Raw genomic sequence first — 17,579 nt, forward strand, 5'->3', positions numbered from 1 at the left:
GACTCCTGCAGCGGAAAAACCGGTTTGGCGTCCAGAACAATGGCAAGACTCCTCACAGGTAGAGACTTTGACTTCTGAAATGCGCTTTAATGCCCGGATTAAATGTGGATTAACAGAGGTGTCGGCTCTTAAAACGTCCACTGTGCTGGATAAAGAACAATTTCAAATTAAAACAACAGATTTACTCTCCCCTCCCTTTTTGTTATAAAAACACTAAAGAACTTCCTGTGACTTTGCTCAGTCACTCATGCTGTAATTCAACAAACTGCTTAGTCATTAACACAATCTTGCAACCAACCAATTTACATTCATACATCCACTTGAACTGCAGATGCAAAAGTTAAAATTGAATATTATTTAGATTTTACCTTTAGAACAATATAATTTATTGTTATGTTATTTGTGGATAATTGTATTTTGTCCACAAAATACACTGTTAAATATTCACCTGTTTTCTGTGTTCCTGCAGCTGTGGGCGTTCTGCTCATTCTACACATCGGTAAGGATATATACAGTATATATATATATATATATATATATATAGAAACCAACATGATAATAAATCATTGCTATATTATAATGTGATAATATAATACTGTCCTGGTGTCTTCTTTTAGCCTCATCCTATAAACTGGTGTGTCACATGACCAACTGGGCCCAGTACAGGCCCAGTGTCGGCAAGTTCACCCCCGACAACATCGACCCGTACCTCTGCACACACGTCATCTACGCGTTGGCCACCATCAACAGCTTCAGCCAGATCACCCCCATCGAGTGGAACGATGAGCAGCTGTACCTCAGGCTCCACAACCTCAAGGTCACGTAAGTCAAAACGAACCGCAGCAGACAATCAGAGCTGAACGGACTATTAGGCATAACTACGGCAAGTTTATTTCACAATGTTGGTGCTCAAATCTAGATTTGACTGGACCGTTTGTGCTGCTTAACGATATGATGATTTCATCGTAGCAATCCTGAACTGAAGACTCTGCTGTCCGTCGGTGGAACAATTTATGGGGTTAGCCCGTGAGTTTCATTCTCCTCCTCTTAAACCTTCTTCTTCTGCTGTCCTGCCCGAATGCTAATTGTTGTTGTTTTTTTGTACATCCTATCAGATTCATCGCCATGGTTTCCAAGATTGAGACTCGTACAGCCTTCATCAGTTCGGCCATCAGCTACCTGCGCACTCATGGCTTTGACGGGCTGAACCTTGCCTGGGAATATCCCGCACACAACGGCAGCCCACCAGAAGACAAGATGAGGTTCTCTCTGCTGCTCTTGGTTAGATTGGACCTTATTTTTCATTGTTACTTGTTGAAAATGACTGGTTAATGCCACCGTTTCTGGGCATCTTAAAAGTTGCTGCGATGGCAGAACGGCATGATCTGAGGTGGTCTTTACTGATTCTGTTTTCAGGAACTGTCCCGGGCCTTTGCAAAGGAAGCCATAGACACCAGGAAGACTCAGCTGCTCCTGTCGGCCAACGTCGCCGCTCTCCGCTCCACCATTGATAAGGCTTACGAGGGCAACGGAACTCTGAAGTAAGTTTGTTTGAAAGGGCATCGAACTGAACTAAACATCTTCAGCTGCTCTTCTAAAAATGCCAAATTTAAAACTCAACAGTTATCTGGATTTCATCAATGTCATGACCTATGACTACCACGGGCACTGGGAGGCAGTTACCGGACACAACAGCCCGTTGTACCGCAGCGCTGTGGACATTGGCTCGCAATTTGATCACAACATCGTAAGATGCTCACTGCTATGCGAAATATGGGTCCACTTTATGCTACTTTCACTGAGGTTGAGCTGCATTAAAGGGTACAGGCTGAATTGTCAAGTCACGTCAGGGGTGCTAGATTTCAGTACCAGGGACATCTGGGTAAAAGTGAACCCAAACGTTGCAACAAGAGTGCATCTAACCTGAAATACCCTGAAAGCCAACCCCCATGCAGCAGTGATAGCTAACATTAGTGTTTTATTTCAGGTGGGTTTTGGTTTCAGCGTTAATATACAGAGTGTTAGATTTAGATGACCTGGTAAGGCTGAGTCCGCTCCCCAGGCGTTAGGGTTTGGGTATCTCTCTGTTTCTCTCTATGGGTTGAAATTGTTATTTCATTGTCTTTTACTTATCTTTTCATCTAGAACTCTACTATAGCCCACTGGAAAGCTCTAGGAGCACCAGCTGAGAAGCTCCTGCTGGGTTTCCCCACCTACGGACGAACCTACCGCCTTTCTAGCGGTTTTTCAGACCTCGGAGCACCAGCTAATGGCCCTGCAGATGCCGGAGCCTACACTCGCACTGCCGGCTTCTGGGCCTATTATGAGGTATGGCACATTCATGAACGTTAAAACAGTGTTCACAGCTATGTCAGACCTCATTGGCACACATTTATGACAAAAGTACCAATCAAATTTGAGAATGCAAGATGCTGGTAGGCCACTGTTGCTACTGCTGGTGCCCATACCAATCTGAAAATGGTGTCGACAGATAAGTTCAGCCTCGTTGGCTTCTTTCATGAAACATTGGTTGGATGGGGCACGACCCTTCACTTTTAGGTTTCTCCATGGGGCTCTATGGGTTTCGTCCACATTTTTCAATTTTCATGTATGTAACAAACACACTGCTTTACAACAGGAATAAACCTCCTGGTACCACTTACATGTGATAATTGTCTCTGTTCTATACATAATGTTGCTAAAGCTAAAGTCCGTGACAGAAAGAGTTCTCTTCTCATGATGTAAACCGATGAAGCAAATTTACATTGAAAAATGTTAATGATCATTTGGATGGTCTTTTTATGTTGTACCAGATCTGTCAGTTCAGACCTGGTGCTACCGTGGGACGGATCCCTGAACAAAGGGTTCCTTATGCCACCCATGGCAGTTCCTGGGTTGGGTATGATGACAAGCAAAGCTATTCTTCCAAGGTACCCCTGTGCTCCAGAGCAGGTCGAATCACACTGGGCCCATATTGGGCCCTGTAGCTGTCTGCGGTTCATGTATCTGTAACTGATGGTAGTCTTCCTGTAGGTCGAGTGGATGACCGCCGCAGGACTGGGAGGTGCTCATGTTTGGACCTTGGATATGGATGACTTTGGTGGATCCTTCTGCTCAGAAGGAGCTTACCCTCTCATCAGTCACCTCAGAATGTCAATGGGTAAACACTGTAGTCCAAATAACTCACAAAGCCACGACACTCTGATGGAGTTGACTCAATCAATAGATCTATCAGTCATTAATCTTCTGAAAACAGCTGTTTACTGTAGATAGCACGGATCAAAAAGTCTGTTGTTCATAATTCATAATCAATGTCATTTTCTACAGGCTTCCCCCCAAGGCCTAGCACTACACCTGCCCCTACCACCACCAGGGACCCCATAGCAGACTTCTGCCGTGGTCGCCCAGATGGTCTGTACGAGAACCCGGCGGATAAGACCACCTACTTCCAGTGCTTTGTAGGAAACACCTTCCTTCACCGCTGCCAGCCCGGTCTGATCTACTGGGACTCCTGCAAGTGCTGCAACTGGCCATGAGCCCCCGTCGACTAAAACAACACACCTATGAGATGTAGCATCAGCTTGCATTGATTCAACTGATTTAAACTGAGAGTAGGACTATTTTCAACCAGATCACTGCTTTCCATCTAAAATCTTTCATGACCTGGTGAATGAATAAAATGGATGAGCTGGGAGGGAAATATGAATAAAATCATTCTTTGTAAAGGAAAGAAAATGTCAGTTCACATTTACCATCTAGCAGCCGATTGTTAGTCCATAGTTTTTAAGAAGTATTGATTCATCAACGTTCAAGAATTCCTCTTTGTTCTTCAGCAGACTCCGTAAGAACCCTACAGAGTAGATTATTCACCATTTGATTGGCAGCAGTTAACAGATTACCATACGTTAGGAATATCAAATCAGCATTTTAACATACAAGATGTAGCACACAAAAAAGCACATCTAATTTAAAAAAAAAGGTTATTATGTTCTTGTCTTTACTTATAAATAAAGTTTTATGCGCTGCTGCTTCTGAACAAAAGCATTGATCACTTGTTGATTGAAGTTTTCTTTTTCTTTTTTCAGTTTTACTAGTCAAACAGAATAAGTTACAGCTAGTACGGAGCCCCTTCGGGGACATGAGGAAAAGAAAACAAAAACAGAAAGAGTAAATAATTTATACAATTTCCGTTGTATCGATTATTAGCATCTAAAATATGTTTTATTTCGAGAAACGACTGGACTTTCTCCAATGTGACATTCGCCTGTGAATTTTCTTGGTCACGTGATACGTTACTAAAAAACAGCTGTAAACGAGCAAAAATGAATATATCAAAAATAAAAACTTTGGAGAGCTTCTTTGCTAAGGGTAAAAGTCAAACTTATTACATAGTAATTACTTTGTAATAACAGGGCAGGTTTCCTCACCTCCACGGTGGCATAGTTGGCAGGGCAAAATGGCCCTGGTATTGAATCCCACTAAGGGAATAAGATGGAGCAGGGGCAACAGGGTAGGTCCAGGGCACACCTGAGCGGAGTGGAGTGGACCAGTGGTCCAGTTCGCTCCGCCAGGTAAGGCCCTGGGCCTACCCTGCCGCCCCTACTCCACCCCCACAGCTGGATGCGATCCCAGTTCCTCCGGCTGTGAGTCGGTAACCCTACCGACCACGCCACCGTATAGGTGAGGAGACTCGAGGTATTACTAAAGTCGTACCTGTCAAATAATAAGTTGATATCTCAGACCACAGCGTGTTGTTATGTTGTTCTGTGTTGCTATGTTGTTGTGTTGTTATGTTGTGCTTTTTCCTTTTGTGTTATGTGGAGTGGGCGTGTCTCAGACCAGGTGACGTCGTACTGGATTCAAAACCAGTGCCTCTGGTCTAAAGTCAACAATGCTACTGTCTATTTATCCTAATGTTTGATGGGGTCACATCTAGGTGGTGTAGTGGGTAGTGCACTTGACTCCCTGCTAGAAGATCCTGGGTTTGAAACCGAGGCGTGCAGCATTCAGGTTCTTTACAATAATTTGAGGTTTGTTGTTTGGTCCTTTGCAGCTGTATTGGATCAGCTGATTGATCCAGTCGTTCTTCGCCTCTGCACTTCGTGATAGTGCTGGAGAGAGACTGAGTTTGGGTGTGAGAGGCATTGCGTGTGTGACACTCGATTCATGTCACTGTGTGTAGTTGTGATGGTGAGATGAAGCCTAAACTGCAGCCTGCCTCCGCATTCGGCCCCTAAATGTTTAGGCACCCCTGCCATCATCACACTTTTCCTGTACAAACTGACCCTGGCCCTCCATCAGAGAAGGGAACAGTGATGTGGCCCTCACAGGAAAAAGTTTGGGGACCCCTGATATACATCATCTGAACTATGGGAATTTAGTTCATACTATAGTAAATAGAGGCATACACAGAGACAGTAATACCATCTCACTGCTAGCATGTAACACAGAAAATAATAAAATAATAAAAATAATGGGATGGAAAATAACTTTTTAGTACACATCTATGGATAAATCTCAACTAATAAATTAATTTCTTCATTTTATGTTGTTTTTCTGCATGTAAGCTCCTGACTGCATGTCAGCTTACAATGGTGGTAGTGTGTATAGTTCATTATGGGGCTCATACATGTAGTAAATAAGGTCAACTAGGACTGTACTCCAACCTGACCAGTTAATTACCCTTTATGTTTTACAAACACAGGATATGGTGTTATTACCCAAAGTGCACTGGACTCTGCACGGCAGGGGCATCCTCATCCCTGAGCCAAACTTGTCTGACTGCATACCGGAATGGGACTGGATGTTACAATCCTTTTTTACCTTGATAAATGGGTAGGGATTATAGTCATCACAGGGCAGGATAGAAGGGGCTAAGGGTTTCATTGGGGTCATCAGGTGGGCACCCTCCATCATAGGTGTTTCACTGAACAGGCCCACGACACCTCAAGAGGGTTCAGCAGCAACACCTGGCGTCCCGGGTGTGCCCCCCTCTGCCTTACCCCCTTCTATACCCCCTGATGTTGTCTCTGTCATTTTGGAGCCCAGCTGTTGTCTCTCCTCCTAATCCAGAGCCACTGGCTTGCTCGTTCAGCAGCATTGGACAGGGCTTTGATGATTTGACGTTGGGCCTGGCCCCGGATTCCCATGCCCCTGAGGAGACTAGTAGCAGTCCTGCCCACAAAGCCTCTGCAGCCCACTTCTACAGGGAGGACTGTGGTCTTCCAGCCCCGTTGTTCAGCATCCGCTGCCAGCTCAGCATACCGAAGCTTCTTCCGCTCAAAGGCCTCGCCTATATTATCCTCCCATGGCACTGTGAGCTCTATGATGTAAACACTTCGAATTGAGGTAGACCACAACACAAGATCTGGCCTGAGGTTGGTCGTGGCGATCTCCACTGGAAAGCAGAGTCTCTGCTCCAGATCAACAAGGAGCCTCCAGTCCCGTGCTGCTCCCATCTGTCCTACCTCTGATTTTGGAATACATCTCTTTTGTTGTTTCTCCCCTTCACGGACAAAATGTCCTAATGATGTAAGATGGGAGGAAAGGGGGGGCAGGGCATTGACGACCATTCTTCTATTCTCCAGTGCAGCTGCCAGACACTTCAGGACTTGATTGTGCCGCCAGGTGTAACGGCCTTGTGTAAGGCTTGTCTTGCAGCCAACTAGAATGTGCTTCAAGTTTGCTGGAGATGGACAGAGGGGGCATGTAGGATCTTCTCCGTACCATTGGTTGAGGTTCTGTGGTGATGGTAGCACATCATATGTCGCTCGCAGGATGAAGCTGGTTCGATAAGCTTCCATGTCCCACATCTCTCTCCAAGAGAGCTTGCGCTTCTCAACATCTTCCCAACGCATCCATTGACCTTGCTTTCCTTGTGAGACAGCCTTTGCACACCTTGCAGCCTGCTCCTCTCGGCGAACCTCCTCGACCACCAGCCCACATTGCTGAGCTGGAGATGCCTTGCACCAGGATGGTTTACTCTCCTCTAGGCCAATGCCTCCTCTTCCCATTTGCACGTGGCCGACAATATCCCGGTGCTTAAGGGCTGATTTAGCCTGGTGTATAGCTACAGTTGGAGTCCACTTCCTCCCAGTTGCAATTGCAGGAGCAGTTTGAGCTACACAGGGGTCTCGAGAATCTGTCAGCATCATCTCCAGCCTGACTTTGCTGCTCTTGTATTCCTCTGTGAGGCTACATAGAGGAAGCTCCAGGATGCCTTTACCATACAGTGCTATGTTGGTAAGGCACCTGGGAAGCCCAAGCCATTTCCTGGCAAAAGAGCTGATGACCCTCTCCAGCTTCTCAACCTTCGAGCACGGTACCTCATAAATGGTCAGAGGCCACATCAGCCGAGGTATGAGACCAAACTGAAGACACCAAAGCTTCAGCCTGCCAGGGACCATGGTCCTGTCAATGCTCTGAAGACCGCTGATGGCATCCTGTCTAAGCTGCTCCACTTAAACCATATCCTTAAGGGTTGCATCGTACCAATGCCCAAGGCTTTTGATTGGCTTCTCTAACACAGTTGGTATGGGCTCCTCACCGATGTTAAAGCGCTGGTCTGATAGCTTCCCTTTCACCACAGATAAGCTCCTGGACTTGCTCGGTTTAAACCTCATCCGGGCCCATTCGATGTTCTCCTGCAACTTCCTCAGCAGCCGTCTTGTGCATGGAATGGTTGAAGTTAGAGTGGTCATATCATCCATGTATGCCCTAATGGGAGGGAGGCGCAAGCCTGGTTTTAGCCGCTCTCCTCCCACCACCCATCGAGATGCACGGATAATGACTTCTATGGCCATGGTGAAGACGAGTGGGGAAATGGTGCATCTTGCCATGATGCCCACCTCCAGATGCTGCCAAGCTGTGGTGTACTCTGCTGTTGACAGGCATATCTGCACGTCTCGGAAGTAGGCCCTGAAGAGGGCAGTGATAACATCTGGAACTTGAAAATAGCTAAATGCCGACCATAAGATGTTGTGTGGAACCGAGCCAAAGGCATTGGCCAAATCAAGGAAAACAACATGGAGGTCTCTTCCATCCCTTTTTGCAGCCTGGACTTGGTGCCATATCATGCTCAGGTGTTCCATGCACCCAGGAAAGCCTGGCATCCCCGCTTTCTGCACAGATGTGTCAATGAAGTTGTTCACTTCCAGATAGTTAGTCAGCCTGTGAGCCACTACACTGAAGAAGATTTTACCCTCTACATTCAGGAGACTGATTTGGCGGAACTGGCTAATATCAGTAGAGTCCTTTTCCTTTGGGATCAGGATGCTCCCTGCCCTTCGCCAGGCTGTTGGTATCGTCTGCTTCAGCCATACCAGCCTCATCAGTCGCCATAGGAAACGCAGGACATCTGGTGCATACTTATAGAGTTTGTATGGCACCCCGTTGAGCCCTGGGGAGGATGCTGCTCTTGCTCGGCCATACAGTTCTTTCTACTTCACTCCACTTGGGAGGGCTGACGTCTAGCTGATGTTTTGGAGGATGTAACGGTGGCATGTCATGTGGTAGTGAGACCTGTTCATGTCGGCGGCTGTCGGAGTATATTTGTGATAGGTGGGCTTCGAGGTCTTCCCTTGTTGTTTGGAGGTTTCCATTTTTCTCCTTCGTGAACAGACCCTTTACAAACTTGAAAGGGTCTTTGAAGAAGTTAGCTCTTGCCCATTCCTTCTCTCTACGCCTCTTTCTCAGGTTTTCAGCTCTCCTCAGTACTGATAGCCGGTTCTTAATTTCTGCCTGCAGCACGTTTATGCCCTCCTTCTCTTCCTCTGTGGTTTTCCTCCACTGTTTCTTCAGCTGCCTTCTTTCTTTGACCAGTCGAATTATTTCCTGCTGTCTCCTGGATTGAATAGGGATGGATGGTGTTTTCTTCCTTTTGCTTGCAGCTCCAAAGCGTTCAGCTCCATAGTTGTAAATGAGCTCTCCCATTCTATCCAGTTTCTTCACTGCATTTCCACGAAGCTGCTCCAACAGCAATATGAGGTCTGTGTTGACTGTTTCCCATACCTTTTTATCACAGGATTTTGGCCAGTTAATGGGTGACTTCCGCTCCTGGGTCTTCTTATGGATGTCTTAACCCTAACCCTAAACGTCACAGGTACAAAACAAAATCATGAAGCACCAAAGAAACACAACATATCCGCACAATAAGAGGCCAACAAATGGAATCTCTTTGCTCCACTGGGAATGAGAGTGTCAAGGCAGCGGTTCCAGTACGCTTCCAGGGGCATCTTCGCCATCGGTGCCCATGTAACGTAGCTCACTCAGTCCTGCTGTTGGACTGCAACATGATTAATTACTGGGCCATACCTTTAATCATAGAATAACACGCCCAGGTGAACTAACATCAGGAAGTAGCCACTCACACCATCACTCACCAGTGGAACAGCCACTGGGATTTGTCTCAGATGACTACTTCTATTACTACTACTACTACTACTACTACAACTGTACTTTCTGTTGTCCCGTAAGGGGTCGCCACAGCAAATCATCATTCTCCACTTCACCCTGTCCTTTGAATCGTCCTCCCCAACACCAGCCCTGGCCATTGATGCAGTTGTCTTCATACTCGTCTTTGTATCTGTCTTCGATCCACAGTAATCCAATTTCCAGCAGCGTCTTGTGGGTCGTTGTTAACCCGGGCCTATGACTTTCTCATTTAAGGATGTTTGCATGTTCAATTTTGGCAAAGTCTTATGCCGGATGCCATTCCTGACGCAACCCTCTGCATTTATCTGAGATTGGGACCGGCTCAAGGGAGAAACTGGCAACGCTACGTTAGCTCCTGCTAGCCACACTACCTGTGCTACCTATGAAGCTGCATATTCTGTGGTATAACTTTAAAAAAACCAATAAAACATGGTAAGAAATATACAATTATATATATATATATATATATATTATGGCATGCCGTTCAGGAACTTATTATATATATATATCAAAAGTAAGGTCTGAGAATATGGACCGAACTCCGGAATATATATATCAAAAGTCTGAGAATATGGTCCGAACTCCGGAATATATCTAAACGTGCACCGAATATATATATATATTCCGAGCCTTTGATATATATATATAATAAGTTCCTGAACGGCATGCCATAATATTTCTCATATATATATATATATTTCTTACCATGCTATGTTACTCTTGGGCACTATCTGAAATGCTTCTTACCTGACGACAATTGAAGAGTATTGGCAGTAAATTGCTAATTTACTGATATAATTGTATCACGCGTGTTTTGTTATTTTATTCACGGTTAGTTTATCTCATTCATATTTACAGCAGCCTTGCATAACGGCATGCAGAACAAGCACGCTAACTGATACGCTTGCTTGATGACTGACATTAACCTTGATAATAATAATCTTTTATTCCATGTGATTAGTTGCTTTAAACCCTGACATTAAAAATCATTCACTGCGGACGTGGCTGACCTTTCACAGCATCCCAGTCCTTACTGTAGTACAATACATTCTGACGTAAAGAAGTACCTCTACCTCTAAATACCTATAGACATCTGTTCAAAGTGCTCCATTATCAGGGTTATCAGTGTTTATCCAAAGAACCGTAGTCCGGATCCTGGACTGGATTTATAGCTGCATATGAGTCAAGGTCAGGGACCGACTGGACCGATCGTGTGTCTCCATTTGTTGTTGCACAAAGCATCAATTTTACACCTGATATAAATGATAGCAACGCCGATGCACGTGAACTCTTAGCCTGCTGGGGTTCTTTTATTCTCTAATGATCAGAGTCTGCTTTGAGTTCATGGTCGGGTCACACAGCAGAGACTTTGTACAGAACGAACTTGTACAGGGACTTGTACTGCTGCTACTACTTCTACTACTGCTACTACTACTACTACTAATAATAATAATAATAATAACTTGGAGAGGAGGACAAGGATGAGGATAGTGGTACTATTTCCCTCAGCTGTAGTTTAGACAAGTGTTTATGAGATCATAAGAATTAAGGGCTCTTATCTTCTCTACATAAACTGTTAATCATGAAGCAGATCAGAAAATCAAAAAAAAGAGCAAACTCAACACTTTGTGACTCCGGATATACACAAACTAGAGTTGTACAGCTGATCAATGCTATCCCAGCACATATTTATAAAAGGCTGGCGATAAAGACACGAGCTGGTCGCTTGTCTATTGATCACGTCTGGCAGGAAACCAACTCGGTAGGATGACTCACAATGTGCTGAGTTCAGATTTTCTGGATGGAGGTGGGGTACGACCCAAAGAACCATCCATCAGATTTTGGTGGTGATCTGAATTATGATCATGTAAATCCAGGATTAACAAACAAGACAATTCTTGTTTGTTTCTCTGTTTGTTGGCAGGATTACAGAAAAACTGCTGCATGGGTCTTGATGAAAAGAAATCTGAAGATGGGTCTTGGTCTAACTTAGATCCCATTAAACTTTAGGAGTGATCCGGATACCTGTCTGGATACAAAAAAATCCAGATTTTTCACCAAACATCCCAGTAATAAAGGGTTCCGATATGAACTATCATGAACAATGTCTTCTGGATCTGATACAGAATGAGGTCAGGAATAAATATTACATTTTAACATAAAAAGAAAACAGGGTGGGATGACCCCACCCTGCATCCTCGCTGCCTCCCCACCTCCACCTCCACCTCCACACTATCTCCGTGTGAGCTGAAGTTCACTTGCCATGGAAAAACAGGCCGCCAGCGAGGAAACATCTTGATGGCCAATGGTCACGGCCGGCGTTCGACAAGGGAAAAGATAAAGCGGTTAAAGTCGTTGATAGAAACAGGAGAAAAGGAAAGGTTATTACAGAATGTTCCTCTGTTTCATATGATCATTACCTCTGACAAGGAGGTTCTGTTTTTGTTTGTTTGTTTGTTAGTAGGATTACGGGAAAAACTGTCACGTGGTTCTGGATGAATAAAAATCTGAAGATGGGTCCTGGACTAATTTAGATCCCATTAAATTGTGAGAGGGATCCGGATACCCGTCTGGATACAAAAAAAAAATCTGGATTTTCCCATTTACTTATAATGGAGGCTTTAAAAAAGAAAAGAACAATCCTATCTTGTAAAATCTGCATTCAAGTCACTCACCAAAAACCCCAGTCATAAAGGGGTACAATATGAACTATCATGAAAAATGCCTTCTGGATCTGATCCAGAATGAGGTCAGGAAAAAATGTTACATTTTAACATTAAAACCCATTTATGGATTCAAGAATGAGTTAAAAATCAACTCTGATTCACTTTAACTTTTCATGGTTGGTGTATAAAGATACCAAGAATAATCTAGGATAATAATAATAATAATAATGCCAATGTGAATTAAACTGCTAAAGGTATGTTTTATGGTAATTGAACCTAAAAATTTAAATAAAATAAAAATGGTGTAAATCCAATTAGGTACGGAATGAGCTGCTTGGTGGAGGTTTGTGCTCTCCGAGTGTTTTTCTAGTTAGTTTTATATAAACTCTTATATTTCACTAAAAACGTATAAACATGTGCTTCATGCCGACTGAACATTTTATTCCCAAAACATGAACGAAGTGTGTCTTAAAGACCTTGAGATCATGTCAGGGTGATTAAAACATACACAAACATACACAAGGTACTTTATTTACTGCTAAAGTAAGATATTAATATATGTTATTTTTACATCGCTTTCATTATTGTTTGTTCAATAAAAGGTGGTTACATAAGGATCATTTCGATGCAAAGGGTTATAAAGCATGTTATGTCATCACCTCATTAATAGTTTGATTACTCTCATCATGTCTAATGTTAATAAAAAATAGATGAGACAATTTCTTATGTCATTTTGTAATTAATAATTTGAGCAAGTGTGTAAACTACTTGTCAGTAACCCCGATCGTATTCAAATGAATTGCTTTATCACAGAAACAGTAAAAATCTATAGTAAAATGTGTAAAACTGTACTTGCGGCCGCAGATTTCTGTCTCGATAACCCGCTTTGCCACTGATCGACTACTGATTCTCGTTTGAACCGATTCAACAGATTGTTTTGTGTGCGCAATTGTAACCTCTAGTTACGTTACCATGACAACAGAAATAATATTAGCCAAAGGCAGGAGTTGAGGACTATGATCCACGGTTCACTGTGGTCATTTCCACTGATTAATGATGTGATAATGGCCGATGTGACCACTGGACAGGACGTGGTCCAGGTCCAGAGTGCTGCACCGCCTGAATGTGCTTCAGGCAGGATCTTATCCGAACACGCGCTAATTATTATGACATTCATTAACCGGATTTATCAAAGGGCGCAACGCCTCCCGTTTTCAACTGTATAAAAGACCCACAACTGCTCCTAATGTTTGGGTCCATCACCTGATCCTAAGGTGAGTTAATGAGGGCACGGCCCCTCTGATTTTGGATTTCTAGCGGTGATTTTTCTTGGTTTCATTTAACAGAAGGTTTCCTCTTTCTCTTTCAGACATCCGTTCAAGTTACCAGAAGTTCCATCCAAAATGAGCCGGCTGACAATCCTAGCAGGTATCTCCTGCTGCTGGCGTCGCCGACTCTTTGCTGATTGACCAGCATCATTTTCTGTGTTCAATTTAAAATGTTTCTTTCTCTAACTCTGTGTTTTCTCAATTATTTAGCCATCTGTCTGGCTGTCTGCCAGCTGGGTAAGTCAGGGTAGTTTTTTTATTTTATCTCCTCTGTTTCACCTGCTCCAATAACTGGAATCCGATCTTTATGTGCCTGTTTCTCCACCGCAGGAACTGCCTCCAGGATGGAGTGCTACTTCACCAACTGGTCCCAGTATAGGCCTGGAGAGGGGAAGTTCATGCCTCAAGATGTGGACCCCTTCCTGTGCACCACTCTTATCTATGCCTTCTCCATCATCAACTCCAACAACGAGCTCGTTACCTACGAGTGGAACGATGACGTCCTCTACAAGTCTTTCAATGCTCTGAAGACCAAGTGAGAGTCGGCTGTTGGTGAAATGTTCAAAACCAAAACATGCATTAATAAAGTGGGGCAAAAATGTCTAAATCAATCTCTGCACGTCCCAGAAATCCCAATCTGAAGACTCTGCTGGCGGTCGGTGGATGGAACTTCGGTTCAGCACAGTGAGTAGTAATTATAATAAATAAAAAACATAACTTCCAAACGGGGTTCCGGATCTCTCTCAGAATTTAAAAGTGAGATGCCGGACAGTTCTTCCCGGGTTCTTCCAGATAACTATCCCCGGCATTTATTTGAATACGTAATACCGGTAGTGCATTTTTGTGGTCTAAGAAAATGTTGTTTTCAATGTCAGAATAAACCAGAACAAAAAACACAACTGTACCGTACAGTAAAGTAAGATATCATACAGAATTAGGTTTTTCCCTTCAGGTAAAACAGAAAATCTAAAACTCTCACTAGTCATTTTGGCAAGTCCAATCTCTAATGTAGTTTTAAATAAGGTAGTTACTGGCTTTTACCAGCTTGCCAAATGGCCTTTGAGCTCATATGCAGCAGATACAGCACTGATGCAAAGACTGGTATCCTAATGACCTCGAGGGATCATTTCAAGGATGATAACGGAGTTAAAACGTCTCTGCAGGTTCTCCATCATGGTGTCCACGCCAGCTAACCGTCAGAAATTCATCCAATCCACCATCAAATTCCTTAGGACTCATGGATTTGATGGTCTGGATCTGGACTGGGAGTACCCCGGTGCTCGTGGAAGCCCCCCAGGGGACAAACAGAGATTTACTCTACTCTGCAGGGTGAGAACAGTTTGTCTAAAATTGCAATTGTCCAACCACTGCTGGTTGACTTCTGACTTTTTCTTCGGTGCATTTTTGCAGGAACTGGTTCAAGCCTACGCAGCTGAAGCGACGTCCACCGGCAACGCTCAACTGATGCTGACTGCCGCGGTGTCAGCTGGGAAGGGAACCATCGATGGTGGATATGAGATTGCTGAGATCGCCAAGTGAGTGCGTTGCCACGAGCATATTTAGAGAGAGAACCGTCATGACGCGACTGCTTCTGTGTTTAAGGGAAATGAACTTCATCAACGTGATGACCTACGACTTCCACGGAACATGGGAGCGGTTCACCGGACACAACAGCCCGCTGTTCCGAGGAGAACACGACCACGGGGACCTCATCTACTTTAACACTGTAAGGAAGATGGGACATTGGGACCTAAAGTAAAAGTCAATTGAGGGATGCCCTTTGTTTTTAACTCACTTTTCTTGTCAATATTTCAAGGACTTTGCCATGAAGTACTGGAGAGACAACGGCACCCCAGTGAACAAGCTGAGGATGGGATTCGCCGCTTATGGCCGTACCTTCCGTCTGACATCAACCGACACTAGCGTAGGAGCTCCAGCTAGCGGCCCTGCATCAGCTGGTCCGTTCACACGTGAAGCCGGCTTCTGGTCCTACTATGAGGTGCAGTTTCAATAAAGCCATCATAGTAGACGTCGATTGTAGTGACTTAATTCAAATAATAAGACGCTTTATGGCGCTCTCTTTGGCGTAGATCTGTGGCTTTTTGAAGGGCGCTTCCATGCAGTGGATTGAAGACCAGAAAGTTCCCTATGCCTTCAAGGGCAATGAATGGGTGGGATTTGACACCAGGGAGAGCTATGACATCAAGGTCGGTGGCACATCAGGTTACGTTGAGCCCCCTCACAGCATACCAAAAGAGACGACATAAATTTCCACTGCATTTCGTTTTATTTCTGCAAACAGGTGCGCTACCTGCAGGAACAAAACTTTGGCGGCGCCTTTGTGTGGGCACTTGATTTAGATGACTTTGCTGGAAGGTTCTGCTCACAGGGCAACCACCCTCTGCTGTCCCATCTCCGAAAACTTCTCGATGTTGGTAAGTCCAAGGCTTTTCAGGGAGAAGTTGGGAAACTTATTTATGTCTCCAAGAACCTCCCTTTTTTTTAAAGTACAGGTGGGCTTCACTTAACGACGGATTTACGTTCCGAAGGCCTCGTCCCTAACCGTTTTCGTCGTTAAAGGAAACCCCAAGATTTTGTCTTGTCAAGAAATGTTTACCCCGCTATGCTCTGGCGACGGATCTGGGGTGTACCCCATCTCTCGCCCATAGAAACAGCTGGGATGCACTCCGGCAACAACCGTGACCCACAAGGCAGATAAAGCGGACATGAAAATGAATGAAGGAATGAAAAGCTGTTAATATTTTCATACGTATCGGCCAATTATAGTGTACAAATATACGTACTCACTCACAACTCCGCAGCCAGTGTATTCCGCTTGTCCTAACAGCGACTCCTCGCTGCTAAACACGTAGTTTTACAATTTTACGAAAGCCAGTCTAAACTCCTTCAGTCGTTAAACAGGTACGTTGTTAAGTGAGGATTGTTCTCTAAAAACTCCAAATGATTGCCGCTTTTAGAATTCTGCGTCGACGAACTAGTTGGGAACTGGTTGAACACATGAACACCGTCAACCTCCAACTTACAAATGTTTGCAAATTTGCTTCAAACTCTTCTTTTTCTCCCGCCATTCAGATTTTCCCACTCCGTCCCCTACTAACACACCCGAGCCAGGAGTTACCACCCTTAAACCTCCGACCCCTCCCACTCCCGATGCTCTTACCACGACTACCACGACTACCACCCACGTCCCAGGATCTGGCTTCTGCAACGGCAAACCTGACGGCATTTACGTTAACCCGGATGACAAGACCAGTTTCTACACGTGCGCCGGTGGCGAGACCTTCTTGCGTTACTGCGCAAGTGGAACAGTGTTTGACGATGGCTGCAAGTGCTGTGTCTGGCCCTGAACCGAGACGAATGTCAGCCATTAATGCCTTCTATCCTCTGTGCATACGATCATTTGGGTGATTCTGTCATTAGTGTTGTATTGATTTATGTTTCCATGCTATGTAATATACAGATAGCACATTATGAACAAAAGCGCTGTTGCAGTAACTGCTGAGTTTGAACCTTCATTTCAGTCCCCATGGAAATCTACATCTTGCACCTTCGCCATAGTAGTCCTACTTGTCACCACTAAGACTATGTGGATTATTTTGTACCAATGACAATACAATCATTTACTGAATATATAAACATATTTCTGTATAGAATATATCCAACAGTCACAATAAGCTTCCCAAGCCCCGTGTTTAATGCCATACTTAACACAACCTTAACACAAATAAAAATTCCCTTGAAAGCATACAACAGACATCGTGTTGTTATGTCATCTCAATTCTGAGCAGCAACGCTACGAAGCCGACCCTCGCTGAGGCACTGTTTTCGGGAAGCACCGAGTCTCAACAGGAAGCGACTGAGTCATTCGTTCAGAGAGGAGAGCATCAAACATGTGGCTGCGACTTCAGACTGAAACCCCCACACTCTAAGCTCCAAAGCTTCCCTGTGAAGGTGTGTGAAGGGGATTCCATCTGTAACGCTACCCTTTGAAGCATGATAATACAAACACCACTACACACCTGGGGGGAGGGAAATCACCTCAGACACAGGAGACGACATCTGATACACAAAAACAGGTAGAACGACCCTCCGTGGAAAATCACCAATATGAACACAACCGCTAGAGTGAAAG

General features: G+C 44.4%; 2 protein-coding genes across 2 annotated transcripts; both read left to right on the forward strand.

Moving 5' to 3' along the window:
* On the forward strand, positions 1–3,735 carry LOC137898900 (acidic mammalian chitinase-like). Its single transcript, XM_068742954.1, has 11 exons — positions 1–58; positions 470–499; positions 618–822; positions 970–1,026; positions 1,116–1,281; positions 1,417–1,541; positions 1,624–1,747; positions 2,146–2,328; positions 2,814–2,930; positions 3,034–3,160; positions 3,328–3,735. The coding sequence occupies exons 1-11, from the start codon at positions 40–42 to the stop codon at positions 3,534–3,536; spliced, it is 1,362 nt and encodes a 453-aa protein (XP_068599055.1). The 5' UTR covers positions 1–39; the 3' UTR covers positions 3,537–3,735.
* Positions 3,736–13,501: 9,766 nt separating this feature from the next.
* LOC137898780 (acidic mammalian chitinase-like) lies at positions 13,502–17,186 on the forward strand. Its single transcript, XM_068742827.1, has 11 exons — positions 13,502–13,526; positions 13,637–13,663; positions 13,757–13,961; positions 14,054–14,110; positions 14,590–14,755; positions 14,837–14,961; positions 15,029–15,152; positions 15,243–15,425; positions 15,517–15,633; positions 15,729–15,861; positions 16,520–17,186. Exons 1-11 carry the CDS (start codon positions 13,502–13,504, stop codon positions 16,792–16,794), a joined length of 1,437 nt encoding a protein of 478 aa, XP_068598928.1. The 3' UTR covers positions 16,795–17,186.
* Positions 17,187–17,579: the final 393 nt, after the last annotated feature.

Source organism: Brachionichthys hirsutus, chromosome 8 (genome assembly GCF_040956055.1).
Source record: "Brachionichthys hirsutus isolate HB-005 chromosome 8, CSIRO-AGI_Bhir_v1, whole genome shotgun sequence".
Lineage (NCBI taxonomy): Eukaryota > Metazoa > Chordata > Actinopteri > Lophiiformes > Brachionichthyidae > Brachionichthys > Brachionichthys hirsutus.